An 18647-nucleotide genomic window follows, 5' to 3' on the forward strand; every position below is an offset into this window, starting at 1 on the left:
GCTCCCGCTGCTTGGGGAGAGTTGCCGGCATCCCGAAGCCTGCGTGCGCTGAGATCAGCGCGTCCAGGCTTCGCGGACCTCTCCGCAAGCATCGGGAACGCTCCCGCTGCTTGGGGAGAGTTGCCGGCATCCCGAAGCCTGCGCGCACTGATCTCAGCGCGTCCAGGCTTCGTGGACCTCTCCGCAAGCAGCGGTAACGCTCCCGCTGCTTGGGGAGAATTGCCGGCATCCCGAAGCCTGCGCGCGCTGATCTCAGCGCGTCCAGGCTTCGCGGACCTCTCCGCAAGCAGCGGGAATGCTCCCGCTGCTTGGGGAGAGTTGCCGGCATGCCGAAGCCTGCGCGCGCTGATCTCAGCATGTCCAGGCTTTGCGGACCTCTCTGGAAGCAGCGGAAGTGCCGTGGGAGCCCAGCGCTGGCTCCCGCTGCTTGGGGAGAGTTCCGGCATCCCGAAGCCTGTGCGCGCTGAAATCAGCGCGTCCAGGCTTCGCGGACCTCTCCACAAGCAGCGGGAGCCAGCGCTGGGCTCCCACGGCTTGCAGAGAGCTGCCCAAAAAACTAGGTGCGCCTTATGGGACGGTGCGTCCTATAGGGCGAAAAATACGGTATCTCTTAAGGCTGAATTGCATGCTGCTGTTTGGGCCAAGGCATGCCCAAGTCACAGGTGTCATGGGCCAAATAGGGAGACTTGGTCGACCTAATTAGTCCTGTTGGCGGGGGGTTCCCCACCGCTGTTCTAGAACCTGCAGAATCCTCTTGAACCCAGGCTGGAATCCCATCTCTGTAATGGTTTTTATTTTTTATTAAAATTTCTATACCGTTTAATTGTTGAACAACAAAAACAAAGCAAAACCCTCAAAGTGGTTTACAAAAACTTAAAGAGGTTTATTGTGAAATGACTTTGAGATATTTTATGGGAAGTGAGATATGAATAAAAATAATCAGCTTGCAGCTGGCCAATGTGCTACCCTTCAGATGCTGTTTAACTATAAATCCCACAACCTCAGCCACTGATGCCTGTGGTCAGGGATAATGGGAACTGTAGATTCACAACATCTGAGGTTTCACACTAGTTACTCCTGTGTTCCTTTGCTTTCCTTCCATATCTTAAAGTAATAAATTTACCAAGGTAATATTTTGGTTAAGATCCCTTTCTCAGTACTGGATAAACTGATTCAAGTTGAAGTAAAAAATTATTAATATTGACCACTCCTTCACAACCTCCTATAAACTTCACTAAAGGCATCAGTTTTACCTTTATATAGAGTATTCCAAAGGGTCATGATACTTCCTATATCAAAACAATATCATCTAAAAAATTGATGGTGTCTGATACGGGAGTGGCATTTCCCATAATAATTTGGAACTCTCTTGGTATACTGAATAGTTATTCAATATACTATTCCTGTGTAGTGGAAACACATGATTCAAAACCTGCATATTTTGTAATGTGTCTTATAATTAGTTCTCTAACAATAGACTTTTTGTAGTGAAGGTAAATGTGTGAGTTAGTCCCTTTTCTTCAGTTTGTCTGCAGTAGCTAAATCTGAAAAAATACTGTTCAAGGCACACATAAGTGTGATAGTAAATTCAAACTAAATTATTATTTGTATGTGTATGGCGTAAAAAACATTCATTGAGCAAGAGTAAAAAGAATTATTATGGGAAGGGAGATGTAACCTGGAGAGTTGTATGAAATAAACAGTGACTATTAAGGCATAAGGAGGACAAACACGATAAATCAAAACTTGATTTCCCTAGGCAATTAAATGTTTAGTTTAAGGATAAAATTTAGAATCCTGAATATCTCAACATGAATTGTTTATAAATATTTTGCTGTTGATTATACTTACAAAAACACTAGTTTGATACTCAGCAACATTCTTAAAATGCTGAATGTGACAATGAGATACCAGCTTTAAATGTATTGCTCCAGTGAGAACTATATTCTTCTTCCACCTTACGCTTTCAGGCTAGGAAGGTGTTTTGAAGACTAGTAGGGAGGACCAATAGATGCTGGAGCAGGTGCAATGTGAGTTAATTAGGTTTGTAAGGGCATAGGTTTGATGCCCAAGGAAAGGATAAAAACTATTAGGGTGTGTGAGAAAGATGGCTTATGACCCTGTCCAGATTCAGTAACGATACCATTCTCTTTTTATCCTTTAAAACTCTGAAGCTGATGAGATTGAAAATTAATTCATACCTGTGATAGTACCATCAAATTCCATCATGTTCTCATCCCAAACGTCCTCAGGTTGCCGTCTGCTTGAAACTACATAAGGAGTTAATCTCATGTGAAACAAATATATGTGAATGCATGGAGTTGCGAGAAGTTTGGTGATTGTGATTAAGCTGTTGTTCAGTGTGAAATCCCTGGGTTCCACAGAACAGAATTTGAAAAACACAAGAATAAAAATAAAATAAAATATAAATTTTCCCAGTCAGAAAGGATAGAGATCTCGCTCTTCAAAGGAAAATCTCATCTAAAACAATTTTGGCAAATAAGAGTAACATGCCGACATTTTATTTCATGTATCTGAAATGTATTATTCTATCATTTCTCTCTCCATCTTTTGTGTTTGTCATCAAAGTCAACTGATTTTTCTGACCATAGTGAAACTGCAGCTGATTATTTTAGCCGCTCTAATCGTAGGGGAAGCATTGTTTCTGACTTGGATGATGTCAGCATTCCAGACATGAACAGTGTGAGTGTTTGATAATGTGCTGATGTCCTCACTGTAGGTTTACTAATGACTATCCTTTTTCTTTGGGAAATGTATTAATATTCTAGTAATGCTTGCTGGTTTTAGTATAAAATGTTGCTAGCAGGGCAGAATATTATATATAAAAAACTTATTTAAAATATAGAATCCAACTTGCATGGTCTTCGTCTTTTAAAAAGAAACCTCCAGCTAACTTGATCATGTTGCAGTGTTAACTTTATTATCTGTATACCAATGTCTAAATCTGCATGCAAAACTGTTCTTAATTGTAGATTGTCTTATTTACATACATTTCTTGAAGCCTTTGTAAATAGTACTATAATTTTTTAATGGCACTGAATATAATTGTATATATTCAAATTCCAGTAACAAGTTGTCTGATGCTATATTACAGACATACATGATATTCATTACAACCTTATAAATGACTGCATGGTTTAAAAACAACAGCAAAAATTCAACTGTAGTGTTCAGAGTATGGTTCCTGCTTGTCAGTTCATTTGCATTTGGATCACAAAATATATCTCTAAAAAGATTTCTGTAAATTCAAACTTCTATGCAACCTGGTTTTCATTTATTATGGTACATGCGCCTCCCCTTGATAGGTTTCTGTAGGGAAGAAGGTACAGTGGTGCCTCGCAAGACGAAAATAATCCGTTCCGCGAGTCTCTTCATCTAGCGGTTTTTTCATCTTGTGAAGCAACCCTATTAGCGGATTAGCGGTTTAGCGGCTATTAAAGGCTTAGCGGCTTAGCGGCTAAAAGGCTATTAGCGGCTTAGAAAAAGGGGGGGAAGCGAAAAAAAATCGCAAGACTCGCAAGACGTTTTCGTCTTGCGAAGCAAGCCCATAGGGAAATTCGTCTTGCGAAGCGCATCAAAAAACGGAAAACCCTTTCGTCTAGCGGGTTTTTCGTCTTGCAAGGCATTCATCTTGCGGGGCACCACTGTACATAACATTGTATTTGATGGAGTGAATCATAGCCAAAAATTGATAAAGGCATCAGTTCAAGGCTATGCTTCTCAGGTGTGACTTCAGCTGAGCCTTCCTCTTCCTCTATACCAACTGCCATCAAAGGAAGGGGCAGCAGCACTTAGACACCCCTCCGTCATGCCTAGATGCAGCTACTGCAGTGAACCCCTACTATGTACATGAAGCTAAATTATCCTGTTATGTATTTAAACTAGTTATGTTTTCTAAGATGCCTTAGGAAGGCTTTGCTCTGAAAGGTGTCATAAAAGTACTTAGAATGAATAAAATAATATATATAGGGCAAATGTTGACACAGCACTCTGATAATTTACTCAAGTGTTTACTCCATACTTTGGCACTTGAAACTCTGATTGTTGTTAATGAAACCTGATTAGCGTTGATTGTGGTTGAGCTCAGGGCTTAATTCCTTAAGGGTGATTAAGGCTAGGTTGGTAGGGCGAATTTGTGCATGAGAAGGGAAGGACTAGAATGAGAAAGGACATTCTCTGATCTGCTTCTGATCTCAAGAATCCCGGTTCTTCCTCTTGTTTATAAACTACCTCTTAAAGGAGCTGGGAGAAGACTGATGTTGTCTGAGAAAGTGAAAAGCCAGATCCTCTGACTAATTTAATCAAGCTGGCATAGGAAACCAGATGGTGCAAGAGAACGTCTGCTAGTACCTCCCCCCAAAGAAAATGACAGACATATATCAGTTAGATTCATGATACCTGCGATAAAGGGAGATGATAAATCATTCACCAGTCATGGCCTAGCATCTGCGATTGCTCATACATAATTGTAAATCCTGGCTGGGATCAAGAGAGCTTTGTGCACTGTGCTTCTGATTCTCTTTCACTTTCTCTCTCTCATCCTTCTCCCCCTCCTTCCCTCGCCCTCTCCTCCCCTGCTTTTCTGGTAGCAGTTGACATTCATGAAATGGCCACTTCACTGACAGCTTTTTGGAAAGCATTGAAGTGGGAGGCTTAATAGGGCTTGTGTGTGTGTGTGTGTGTGTGTGTGTGTGGTCCTTCAGATCACAGATGTGGAACAATGGTTCCCCAAATGTTACACTGCAGCTCCCATCAGTCCGCAAGGGCAATGGTCAGGAATGATGGGAGTTGCAGTATCATCCCTTCTTAAATCCTGGTCTGTCTTTGCATAAAATATCCAAGGCATCTATAATAGGTACACTGGCTTTTGGGCAAATGATTCAAACTCTTGTGCTAAACGATGGTTTGCAAAGGCAAATATGTTTTCATTTGTTCAGAATGTAATGTATATCTAATTTTGGGAATTATCTGCAAATTTAGTGATAAGTATATACGGATAATTTCATTTTGTTGGTTATCCTCAGCCATTCTTTCAGTCGTAATGACCTCATCCAGATGTCCACCACTGTAAAAAGAAAACCCCACTTTCTTTGTATTTATTAGACTGACTATTGCGTAAGCTCACTGGAAAGGTATTTACAAAAGCCATAAATCACATTCTAATTCTTTTGGAGATTTTGTTCCACAACTGAAAGTTTGATTGCAAACGCCATTTTTAGAGATGAAGTGACATTGAGTGGTTGGTTACAATTGCTAGCTATTAGCTTGGTTCCCTATGTTTCCAGCACCTAGGGATTCAAGAAATTGGATAAATACTTTGAGATACCGTTAACGTTCTGTTGGCTATAGAAACTGGAGATGCAGTCGCTACAGTCATTCAAAATGCATCATAGCATGCTAGATGTGGAGAAATAGACATTCCAACCTGACCAGCTCAGCGTTACAAGAAAATGACATATTCTTGCAGCCTGCCATTAATACCTGTTAGCCTTGATAGTTCAGTTAACTTGCGTGATAGTATTTGCTGCCCTGGGCTCCTTTAGAAAGCAGAGAAAGAATGAACTTTTGATAATGATAATAAATATTTGAACATGTGAAGAAAATTTGTGGAGCTAAATCATAATGTTTTGCTTCATAACTTTCTAAGAGGGTTAAAACCTTTTTTAAAAACGAAAGCTTAGAGTCAGAGGTCTCTGTTGAGGCTTTTGATGAATGAAGGCTTTTGCAGGTGCCATTGTGTCTCTGGGTGCTGGGTTAGCAATCCCTGAACTAGAGGATCATGAATTAAAACCATATGCCACAAAATAGTTTTTCATAAGTTATGTTTCCTGTTTATAATGCGTACAACAGATTACAAATGAAATAGCATTGTCTATATTGTCTGTCTTGGTGGCAACTGCAAATAATGAAAAACTATTCTCAACCCATTTACTACTAAACTTTTATTTTGGAAAGCAGAAATGGAGAAAAATGTTCGCAGATGAGTAAAGCTTAATGTTTAAAATAAATTACTTAGTGAATTTCCAGTAGTCAATACACTTCATTTAAAAAACACACAACCATTACTGAAATTACATTCATCGAATTTACTTTCTGTGCTTGGCTTGACAAAAGGCTAACCTAAGAAGCAACTTGTTGTCAATAAGGCATTGTGTTAATTTGTAGGGCTGATACTACCTTGTGCGGAGCTGTTGATTCTGAAGTTTTGTTAAATGCAAATGCAATATTCAGGTGGAGGAAAAGGAAGAAGGAAACTTTCATTGTATAATACTGTTTCAGCTTTGTTTTGACATGGATGAAAAAGGGATCCCAGTAATTCAGATTTCTAATACAAAGAAATGGTTCAAATTTAATATTAAAACTTTTCTTTTTTTCCAGCTGGAAGAAAAGAGTGACAGGCCATATTCTGACTTGTATACAAGGGTGAGTGTTTAAAGAGATTTGGACAACTTTAAAACGTATCAAAGTCTGCATATTGGTGCCAATTCAAAAAAGCATGGTAGGATATCGGGAGATTATCCAGCCTCCTGTGTGTTGCTGATTGTCTTAATTATACTTTTTCTAATAATAATAATAATAATAATAATAATAATAATAATAATAATAATAATAATAATTTATTATTTATACCCCGCCCATCTGGCTGGGCCTCCCCAGCCACTCTGGGCGGCTTCCAAAAGAATATTAAAATACTATAATACATCAAACATTAAAAGCTTCCCGAAACAGGGCTGACTTCAGATGTCTTCTAAAAGCCTGGTAGTTGTTGTTCTCTTTGACATCTGGTGGGAGGGTGTTCCACAGGGAAGGCGCCACTACCGAGAAGGCCCTCTCCCTGGTTCCCTGTAACTTGGCTTCTCGCAGTGAGGGAACCGCCAGAAGGCCCTCGGTGCTGGACCTCAGTGTCCGGGTAGAACGATGGGGGTGGAGACGCCCCTTCAGATATACTATTTGTTTGACAGAACATGGTGTAGATCATCTACTTCAGCTGTAATCATTGGGTCTGATGGGACTTGCAGTCCAAAATATTTAGAGGGCACCAGACTGGAGAAGATTACAAATAATGTTATGCCAGATTTATAACCCATATGTTGTAGTATAATAATAATAATAATAATAATAATAATAATAATAATAATTATTATTTATACATACCCCGCCCATCTGGCTGGGTTTCCCCAGCCACTATGGGTGGCTTCCAACAAACGTATCTTGTAAGAAGATAATTTTAAAATAAGTTCTGCTCCTGTAACAGCTGTTTGATGAAAAAGGATATTTGGATAGACTGAACTCAATGGGAACTTAGAAAATATATTTCCTTGAAAAGATTGATAAACTTATTTGGAAGTTTTTAGTACAGGCGTCTCCCCATTTACACAGGGGTTACGTTCCCATGTACCGCACCTATACGTGAAATCATGTATAGTGGGGAGCACCATCTAAAACACCTGTAAACCCTTGAAAAAACAAACAGCACTTCTCAGACTGGCATGAATGGCGGCAGTGATGGCTCTCAGTCTTCCTCATCACTGAAGGATAATGCAGAAACAACGACAAGCGGGGTAAATCAGTACCTCAAAGTATCTGGCTTGCAAATGCAAGGGCTCTTGGGATTGCTAGTTGCTTTCCTGCTCTTTTCATGCCATTTTTGCAATTTTCCTCTTTTTGTGCCATTTTTGCGCCTTTCCAGTTTAATTTGATTTATTTAATTATTTCCTGGTGCCACACATAGACACGGTCATACGCAACTCAAACGTGCATAAGTGGGGAGACACTTGAATGTTGAAATCTGAACTTCATAGTGTATTGAGGAAAGATCTTGAAATGTATGGGAGTTTTCATGCCATGTTTTTCTTTCTTTAGCCAGCGTCTCGCAATTCAGCGACTCCTTTGAGCGGAAACTCATCTAGACGAGGAAGTGGAGATACTAGCAGTCTAGTGGATCCTGATACCTCCTTAAGTGAATTGCGGGTGAGCAGACTTTCATTGGCTAAAAATAAAAGGTTATCCTCCTTCATTTGGAGAGGAAGAAATGGACATTGAATAAGACTACAAGACAGAATCAAAGCACCTTTTTAAAAGCAATCAGGGGTTTGGGTTTTTAAATTTTCCTTTGATCACAAAATGCTTGCTGCGGGACTATGTGGGATATAAAATTAATAACATACCAGGCACTTTGGTTTATACGTAACACTTTGCCAATGCTGTTTGAAAAAGAAACTAAACTCCGCAGCAGTCTTACTCTTGGTTACATGGGAAAAGAAGAGGGGGAGGCATGTCCGGCACGTTGCTCAAGCTTGTGGAGATTTCATCTGTGTAATTAGTGCTAAATGTAACAGTTTAGCATTTAAAACATCACCTATTGATCAGGCTTCTTATTCTTAACCATCCCTTAGCAGTCTGCGAAAGAAGTAGGGAATTATTTGTACTGTTTAGAACTGCTGTAATTGTTTAGCTGTAAAGATTTTAGTTCATATTAATGGGTATATCTTTTCAGTATAGTATCCAAGATAAGATTGTGATGCCTTTTATATGTTTGAAATTAGACTGTGTGATACTTTAAGGGCGTGAGGTTTCGGTAATAAAACATTTCAATTTACAAACATTATACATTATTTCCCCCCATTTTTTTTAGCTTTATAGAAATCCACGTCAGTCAAGTTAGAAAATTAAGAATACAACAGTAATTTAATTTGTTCAAGTGAAACACACACTAATTTAAATTCCTGGGCTTTAAGCACAGAGTTCAATAGTAAGTTCTTTGCAATGTTCTTATGCAATGGTTCATTCCTATGTCCTGCAGGATATCTATGATCTTAAGGACCAGATACAAGATGTAGAAGGGAAATACATGCAGGGACTTAAAGAACTAAAGGTATAGCAGGGTTTCTCCCAAGCATGCATTCTCTATGGTAATATGTCAGCAATTAAGTTTTTGCCAGTTTCACTAACAGAGCTTTACTAACACCTCACTTTTTAAAAGAACTTGCCTAACATACCAACTAAAAATTGGTTCATATTTTTATATATATATCTGCCAATGAATTTCCCCCCCTTATGTTTAAGTGTTTAATGTGTTATGTGAAAAAGGCAATGAACTTTCCGTTCCACTAAAGTAAATAATATAGGAAGTTTAGCAGATGCTTTTGTATTATTTGCAGTTCCATTTTATTTTTTTAATTAGCAACTAGATATTACCAATGGTATGATTAGGAATGGGGGGAACAGCTGAGTTTCAAAATAATAATATTGGACCAGAAATGTATTCCAAGAAAGAATTAAACTCCCACTTTCATAGACTGTAAAAACATGTAAAAGTACGATTTATTGTTTTATTTTTTGGCATGCTAAAAACAAACACAGAAAACTTTGGTATGATCCATTGAGACACATATAATCCATATATCTTTTTGCCTCACGTGGATTACCAGCTTGGATTAAAAATTACAGAGGCAACTCCTATTCAAACAGTTATAGAGACTCCTTTCAGTCATGGAATTCCTTTTCACTAGAAAACATACAAAGGTCAAACCTAAGTGTCTTCTTAGAATGCTTACTATACTTCCAAAGAATTTTTGGTAACCTAGCCAATTAGCTCAAGTTAAAGATATTTCTACAAACTGGTATAGAGAGTGAGCCCTTTCCCTGGTTCTGTGAACCTTAACAACTACTTTGTGTGAAAATCTGTTTTCCATTTTAACCTAATCATCCCAGTTACCACTTTAGACATGGGAATCTCTCTACTGCAGGAGCTACTGCATGGCTTGATAATAAATGGCAACATTTACATATCACAATTTTATCATGAACTTTTTCCCCAAGCAGGAGCAACAAACCATAAATCCTGATTTAGCATTACATCTGAACCAAGGGCTGTAGTTTAGGTCAAAACATACCATGATGTAAAGCCAGGATTTGTCCTTGGCTGTTTGTGGTGTGTCTAGGCAAAACAAACCTACAGTCTCCCATTTCACCCATTTGGATGTAACACTGAGCCCAGGCATCATGGCTTCTTGTTCCTATATGCACTAGGGGAATAGCAAAGTGGAAGTGATTTCTGCATTCACAACAAACCATTAATTGTGGTTTACTGTGATGTGCAAAGTGAACCATTGTGGAAACTTCAACCAAAAGGTGCAGGTAACTGGAGATTTTGCCTACAATATAAATCCTATTGCAGCTTAAGGTTTTTCATTATCTCTCATGCAGAATAACTGATAGTCAATGGTTGGGTTCCAAAGAGCTAGCATATCCACTTGTTTGCTTTTATCTTTTAATCTTGGTGAGATAATTATCTTCTTTTACACCTTACCCTTGTCTGTACTAGCTTCATTGTATGGTGCTATATAAAGCATGTCTATAAAAAGCAATTGTAACTATATTCATCTGTAAGGGGGAAAACCCTGAAAATGTAGTTGGCAATACCTTTATTAGGACCAACCAAAATGTCACAAAATTGTAGCAAGCTTCTGAAAAACCCACCATAATTAGATTGCAATATTGGAACCAAAACTATAAATCAACCACCTTGGTATAAAAAGTAGTATCAGTTTTGAGACATTTTGGTTGATCCTCATAAATGCATTGACTAGTTATGTGTTTTGAAATAAATTATGACACTGATTTGCCAACTCGGGCAAGTCCCTTCCACTGTATTTTTGCAAGTTTTTCTATCTTACTCGCCTCCCACCTGCATTCTTCTCTTGCCTTCCCATCTACTTTTTAGCTAATCACACGTAAAAATATGTCATCCCTGAATAGATACACCCATTAAATAATTATAGCGTGTACACACCTTGCAAAAGAGGAAAGTTCAGAGAACTAACATGATGCTTTTAGCCATAATTGTTCATGCTTTCCCACACTGTCTGCTTGTCTGTTTAGAGCAGAAATGCTTTGGGGCAGGGCTTGTCCTATTCTGCATTTCATTTGGCACTTTTGTAGAATTTGGTTTTGAAGTGAAGGCAGTATTGCAATGCACCGCAATATAGTTTAATGTTCTGTACTTCACAGGAAAGCATGCATGTAAAAATAAAATAATTGTATGTTTTAGAAGGAAATACCATCTTCAAAAATTGACTGATTTATAAGTCTAGTTCCATGAGTGTATGCTAGTATTCCCCCCTCCCCATTTTTTTGGAGAGTGAATATAGACATGAACTGATTATATTGAGACTGCTTTAAAGCTGATATGAATTGCCTTTTTTGGATCTTACAATATTTCATACAAAGGTGCAAGTGAAGATCCTGTGTAGTGTAATTGTGCTTCTCCATTCTCTCCTTCCTCCAACACTTCATGTGCCCCCCAAATCTGCCCCAGTGGATTGGGAACCCTCAAGCAGATCTGGGTCTACAGGGGCTGGATGTGAGAAATGACAAGTTGCATTTCACTAGCAGATGGGCATAATTGTGCTTCACCCATAAATTACATTGTTAGTGCCTTTAAAAAATCTTATTTATAGTGAGATGACCAGTGAGACCTATAGCATAATGTTGAAGTGCAAACTCAAGCCCCTGAGTGGGTTGGTCCTGTTCAGGGCTCCAACCATCCTGCAAAAGGAGCCCTGTTTAGGCCTCAGGGTTGTAAATAATGCCTCCCTGCCCCCAAATGCTGTTAGCCCCAAACCCACGTATTTTATAGCAATGTAGCAGGATACAGCTCTGAAGCTAGGAGAAGCTTAACTCCCAATCTCCTCCTCCAAGATACTACATGCCATCCGGGACTTGAGTAGATCTACTCCTGCTTTTTTCTCCAGTCTCTATTTTCCCTTTGGAGGGAGTTGTTGCAGATTGTCTGTCAAAATGCTTGAGTTTGTTTGCCTGATCTGTCATCTTTTGATGTTACTCCTCCTTACCCTCTTCACTGCCATCAACGCTGTAAATTCACAGGTTCCTGACAGCTAGTTTGGAGGTGGTTGTTTAAATACTATTGTTTTTTAATTTACAAATTTATGTACTTCTGTGTACTAGGTCGTCCAAAGTATGTAGCAGCAACTCTTTGTTTTAAAAAAAAGTTACCCTGTTTCATCTGCAAACTAATAGCAGACTGGTTGAATGGCTTATTTAGAAGGGATTGTAACTTTTCATGTGGACAGGGAAAGTGTAGAAAAACATCTGCAAATAACGTCGTTTCCTAACAGTAAAGCTCTGATAATATTGAATGCTCACTTACTTGGTTAAATAGCTGAAGTCTTACTTAACTGGTACATCTAGTATTAGAAATAACAATGTTGTTGTTTAGTCGTTTAGTCGTGTCCGACTCTTCGTGACCCCATGGACCAGAGCACGCCAGGCACTTCTGTCCTCCACTGCCTCCCGCAGTTTGATCGAACTCATGCTAGTAGCTTCAAGAACACCATCCAACCATCTCATTCTCTGTCGTCCCCTTCTCCTTGTGCCCTCCATCTTTCCCAACATCAGGGTCTTTTCCAGGGAGTCCTCTCTTCTCATGCGGTGGCCAAAGTATTGGAGCCTCAGCTTCACGATCTGTCCTTCCAGTGAGCACTCAGGGCTGATTTCCTTCAGAATGGAGAGGTTTGATCTTCTTGCAGTCCATGGGACTCTCAAGAGTCTCCTCCAGCACCATAATTCAAAAGCATCAACAAATAACAATATAGTGTCCTTAGTTATCTGTGAACGGAAGTTTGGTGCTGTGAGGTCTGTGTAATCTGAACTAAATTGAAGCTGAGACTTTAGCCCATAAAGGTTTACACCGAAGTGCATTGGTTAGTCTAAAGTGCCACAAGACTTTTTTTGTTTTCCTGAGCAGATTAACACAACTACCTCTCTGTAAATGCTTTTCTTTAGGCTTTCATATGTTAAAAAAAAGAATTGCTTGGGTTACTGGCATTCTGCTAGAAGAATAAGAGAAAAATAAGATATGTGATGTAACATTTTTCTATAGGTCCCTATTTATTTGACTTCTGCAGATTTATTATTGGGTTTTATTAAAGACAGTTAAGTCAGTGGAATATGAAACAAAAGTCTGTTTGCTACTTTGGCAAAATTGTATTATGTATTTCTAATGTTTAATACGATGAGTAAAATTAAGTTTAATAAGGTCTTACATTATGTATCTAGGAGTCACTTGCTGAAGTTGAAGAGAAATTTAAAAAAGCAATGGTCTCTAATGCCCAACTGGATAATGAGAAAAATAACTTAATCTATCAAGTGGATACTCTAAAGGATGTCATTGAGGAAAGAGAGGAGCAGTTAGCAGAGTATTACAGAGAAAATGAAGATAAGACAAAGGTATTTGTATTTTCTGTATTATTACTCATAAAGAATTTGCATTATTAGCTAGATATTAAGAAGTTTAAGTGTGTGTTTCTGCATGCCTGTAATTTGTTAAACAACTTGGTCTCTGTAATTTTAATGAAGATGAAAACTTTACAAGGTTAATTTTGTTGATGGGCTCACAAGTAGGAAAATGTATTGATTAAGACCATTGAATGTTTTTCTGCAACTTACAAATAGATTGGTTTGCATTCAACCATTTTCAGGCTTATTTATGCAATTACTTATCCTGGGGCAATCCAGGTCATTGCTTGTTTAATCTTAGGTTAATTTCTATCCCTTTGAACTATCAGCAGTCTGTCCTCTTTTAAACTAATTGGCAACACCGTCCAAGTTTTCAGAATGAGAGGTTCTTTTCAAACGGCAGCAACCAGTTGTCTGCAAAGTTGAAAGCTGCTCTGGTCCTTAGCTGCAAGCAAAGGCTTAAGGGCACTAGTAACTGCATCAGTAAAGAGGTTTACTTGCAGCTACGTGCAGAACTTGATTATCATGCTTTCTTCAAACTTCCCTAACCAGATACCCACCAAATGTTTTAGACTAGATGGGAGCTGTGTTCCAAAACATCCTGAGGGCTACAGGTTGGTGAAGACTTCACAGGCTCACTAGAGCATCTTCTTGAAGAGGCATCCAAGCCATTTTGTTTAGTGGGGTGGTCTTGAATGCAGAGGCGACTGAGGTGGACTGAGATCTGCCAGTAAACCATCTAGCTCCTGCAAGTTATTAGGCTCCCAGTTAAGGGTAGGCATAAGTTGTACTGGTCAGTTATCTTGGCTGTGCACTGCTTTTGCTTTGGTTAGGAAGCATAATGGAGAACGCCTGTGGACAGAGCTGTAGGCAAGTTGCTTCCTTGTTTCCTCTTAAGACTTGGAATTTAGCAAATCATGATGCTCTGGCTTCAAAAAGGATTATACAAATGCCAGACAGAGGTTAATGGCTATTAACCATAATAATTCAAAATGAAACCTCTACATTGATAGTCGATCTGTCTGATTACTGGGGAAAAGTAGGTAATAGGGTCACAAATGTCCTATTTGTGGTTTTCCAAAGATATCTGGCTGGCCACTGTGGGACCTACATGAGCCTTAATCTGAGCCAGAAGGGCACCACTTAAGTTCTTAAACTTGGGATCATTCTACTGCAAAAAATTCTGAGTTTGTACTCTTGCTTTATAAATTCTGGATCCAGAGTATTCACCAATAATAAATACATTTAAAAATAGCCCACCTATTTCAGGAGTCAGCCCACCCCTTAAGAGATTAGTGTTGGAGAACAGACAGAGCAGCTAAAACAAATCTATACTCATATAAGCTAGTTCCATTTTTGTGAATCAGCCCAATTAAATAGCAAATAATTATACTATTGATGTTCCTATCATGCTTATTTCATCAACTAATATATAATATGCTTGGGCTTTAATTTTCAGCTGCTTAATTTATATTTCCTTAATACAGGAGTTGGAAAGGCAGAAACATATGTGCACCATTCTGCAGCATAAGATGGATGAACTTAAAGAGGGTCTTCGCCAGAGAGATGAACTAATAGAGGTACATGGCAAATAACTTGCATTCAAGATAAAATCTGCTTTTTCTATTGTCTAAAATGCTTTCATTCAGGAAAGACTGCAGCATGTGCTGTTTCTGGCACTCGGGTGCCGGTTTATAAAAAGCTAGAGCAGTGTGCTGGGATCAAAATAAGTCATGATACCATCAGACAAAAAGCAATGTGTCACATGTGCCCTGTTTGGGAGCACATATTCAGAGTCTGGCTCATCAATGACTTTTGTCAGAGCTTTTCAGCCCTACGGGTTGGTACTGTCCATCCGTTGCTTAAACAGTATTTTTGTTTAGGTATGCTATGCTGTTATGAGCTTGGTAGCAAATACAGTAGCATTTAAGCACAAGTCCTTTCAGTAATATGTTTGAGTAAAATTAACTTTGGTTTGTTGGGCTTGGTAGTCGTTTTAAAGCTGAATGGCAACATAGATTTATGCCTAAGCTTGTGGTTCCAATATAATCAATGTCAGCTGTACGGTGTACTTCGATGTAATATAGATCTTATCCTAAAGCTATTCATAGTTTTATTTAACAAAGGGGAGAGAACCTCTTAGCCAAACCTTTATTCACAAAACCTTCATCTTCTGTGTTTCATTGACTGCCTTACTGACTTCCTCGTATCTCCTTGTAATTTCCTTTACTTGTCTTTTCCCTTCTTTTATTCTTTCCCCTGTGTTTACTGCAGGAGAACCAACGCATGCAACAGAGAATAGAATCTATAACCAAAGAGGTGTTTGACCTCCAGGAAACAGTTAATTGGAAAGATAAAAAAATTGGGGTATGAGATGAATACTGAGGTGAAGAGTGATTAGGAATAGACTGGTATAAGTTGTCAGCAGGATTGTTGATGGTTCCAGTGTTGAATTGGGTGTTGCAGATAGAAGTATTTCATACTGAATATTTGAGAGTAAATAAATACGGCATGCAGCTTGAACCTAAAACTTCATGAATTAGCGGATTTTGAACATAAAGATAATCATATTCAAGCACTGCAGTGATTTAATTCCAGTGTTATAGCTAGATTCTAGTACAGTTATTTTGGATTTGGATGATAGGCCTGTTCTAGACCTTTCGTTGCACTGATTAAAAACAGAGTTTTGAGACAGCCTCAAAAGCATTTACTGTCTAAATACTTAAGCATTCAGGGCATAAAAACAATTTTGCTTGGTTGGGCACACACATACACATGTATTAGTCCAGAAGAAGTTAAACATCATTGAAGTCAATTGGACTTGTAACTTAATACCCACTGATTTCATTTAAACTGTGCGCCATTCACATATGAATCATATAAGGCGTCATGTATAGAAAAAGGTGCTGTGCATCTGCATGGCTACTCAGTCCTTCCCCTGCCATCCTTATGTTGAGCACTTTGGCCTTTCCCTGCAGACATCCATGATGCCCCTTCATGCAAGTAATATGCAAAATGGGTGTATACGAGTGTGTGGTGTTAGAGATTCTGAGACTCACACTATAAATTTGAAAAAGTATTACAACTTGTTAGTACAGTGGAACCTTGGTTCTCGAACTTAATCCATTCCGGGAGTCCATTTGATTCCCAAAACCAAGGCACAGCTTCCGATTGGCTGCAGGAGTTTCCTGCACTCAAGCAGAAGCCGTATTGGACATTTGGCTTTCGAAAAACGTTCGCAAACCGGAACACTTCCAGGAGCCGAAACATACAAATACCAAGGCGCTCGAGAACCAAGGTACGACTGTAGTAGAAAAACTGACCTATAGCATAATTGAAAGCTGCCAGGGCATAGATTTAGAGTCTGTTGGACACTATTTTCTCTCTAGGATTGTTTCCATGGATCAGATCTTGCGAACTGCCTTTTCCACACGTGAAAATATTTTAAAATGAGATTCCATAAATAGGATCCTGTTTGTTAGTAATCTACTTTGGATCCAATCTCCCAATTTTATAGGAACTTCTGCATTCAAGTAACTGAAAAAATCTCTCATTTGGTTATTAACTTCTCCTAATGGTGAGGGAAGGCCTAATGCCCTTCCCCCCCCCCCTCTAGAGGATGCTTAACCTATGAGCAGGCACAATACAGATTCACTTCTTTCATATATTTATCTTTATCTTCCCATAAAAAGCCCTTGCTCGTTTCCTGTTGAAAAAGTTGTATTGTATTGCAGGAATGGGTGTCCATGGTCCTTTAGGTGTTCTTGGATTTCCTCCATCCTTGATCATTGAGCATGCTGTTTAGGCGTCCAGCAAGAGCTGGAGGCCCACAAGTGCCCCATCTCTAGCGTAACGGGTAGGGTTTTCTAGGACTGCTACCAAAAGTCCCAGATCCATTAAAAATAAATCAGTACAGCTGTATCCTACAACACAATTGGCTGTGTTTGTTATGCTTGAATAGATTGCAAAAATTAAACATGCTTTATCTCTGATCTTTCAAAATCCAAATGTTTTTGGAACTATGGGATTGTTGAACTCATTCAGCTTGGCTCAAGCACTAGGCAGAAAGCCTAAGGTTACTTTATTAAAATAGACATGAATTGTATTTATAGTTTAGTACGTAACATGGAATCGCTGAGATTTTTTAGCATTTCCCAGGTCTGTTGTAATGCCGGGGTGGTGGTGGATATTTATGCCAAGCATGAACTTCTGTGGCAAACACAGGACTGTGCACGACTTTCTTTTCTCCTCTTTGCCTCACTTTTTGTTCAGCTAATTATCTTTTATTTGCAAGAAATCTTTCTTACCTATCGCACATTCTCTCTCTATGCTGTTCCTTTCCGCTACCTGCCTGCACCCAGGCCCTAGAGAGACAGAAAGAGTACTTTGACTGCATTAGGATTGAGCGGGATGAGCTCAGAGATGAGCTGGCTGACCTGAAGGAAACAATGAAGACAGGAGAGGTACGTTAGCTGTAGCAGCACTTGGCAATGTCGACTGCTGGATGAAGGCATAGTCAGTGCGTTGGAGAGGGACGTATCATTACTTCAGCATGCTCCTTTTCCACTGAAGCTAAAGCATGAACAGGAGCAGTGGTGCTACTGCTTCTTGCAGCGTCTACTGAGCAAAGCGTTCACCAATTAACAGTCTCTAAGAGAAGCTTATGTTTATCTTGTTTTTTTTCCAGAAGCATGGATTAGTTATCATCCCAGATGTCACTCCAAATGGTGATGTCAACCATGAACCAGTAGTTGGTTCAATAACCGTTGTATCGCAAGAAGCTGCTCAGGTCTTGGAATCCGCAGGAGAAGGACCACTAGGTAAACTTACAAAGAACCACTTTCTTCAGAATGTTGACTTTCATTTTCAATGTGTATAGATAAGAATCGAGTAGCTTAGGCCCCCTCCCACATTTATAAAGAGTTTTACTTGTCTTTGAATAGATGGAACTATTAGTTCTGTGTGAATTACATAGTTGCAGCAGTCTTGGAATCTGTTCAGAGATATCATGGTATTTATAGATGCACTGTAATGCACCTATATAGCTTACAAAAAAAGATAAATAAAGCAGTATCATGTGGAAATGAATGTCAGAATTCAAAATGTGTGCAAAAAGCAACAATTGTACTCCATTGAATATTAGTTCAGTGGACATTACAGCACTGTGTGCTAGGGTCTATGTCTTTAAAAAGAGTCATTGCCATACTTTCAGCTATCATGTGAAAAGTACCAAATATGGAATTGTTAGTTTAGTTGCTATTCAATTGTAGTATGTCCAATCCTTCATTCTTGAAAGCAAGTCTCTTAGGTCCAAATAAGTATCATTAAAAAAAACAACAACTTAATACACAATTTTACACTTTTTG

At 39.0% G+C, this 18647-nt stretch overlaps 1 protein-coding gene across 12 annotated transcripts in view; it reads left to right on the forward strand.

The window, feature by feature from the left end:
- Positions 1-18647, forward strand: part of LRRFIP2 (LRR binding FLII interacting protein 2) — a 56035-nt gene that overhangs the window by 30215 nt on the left and 7173 nt on the right. For 4 of the 12 annotated variants that reach the window (XM_082192811.1, XM_082192815.1, XM_082192816.1 and 1 more), the window contains 9 exons: positions 2590-2703; positions 6400-6444; positions 7885-7992; positions 8825-8896; positions 13102-13272; positions 14769-14861; positions 15556-15648; positions 17643-17744; positions 17969-18101. In XM_082192811.1, the coding sequence (XP_082048937.1) occupies positions 2590-2703; positions 6400-6444; positions 7885-7992; positions 8825-8896; positions 13102-13272; positions 14769-14861; positions 15556-15648; positions 17643-17744; positions 17969-18101 (931 nt within the window). The remainder of the gene's footprint in view (positions 1-2589; positions 2704-6399; positions 6445-7884; positions 7993-8824; positions 8897-13101; positions 13273-14768; positions 14862-15555; positions 15649-17642; positions 17745-17968; positions 18102-18647) is intronic. The other 8 variants (XM_082192817.1, XM_082192818.1, XM_082192822.1 and 5 more) reach the window with 8 other exon arrangements.

This window comes from Podarcis vaucheri (genome assembly GCF_965113315.1).
Source record: "Podarcis vaucheri genome assembly, chromosome: 12".
In the NCBI taxonomy this organism is placed as follows: Eukaryota; Metazoa; Chordata; class Lepidosauria; order Squamata; family Lacertidae; genus Podarcis; species Podarcis vaucheri.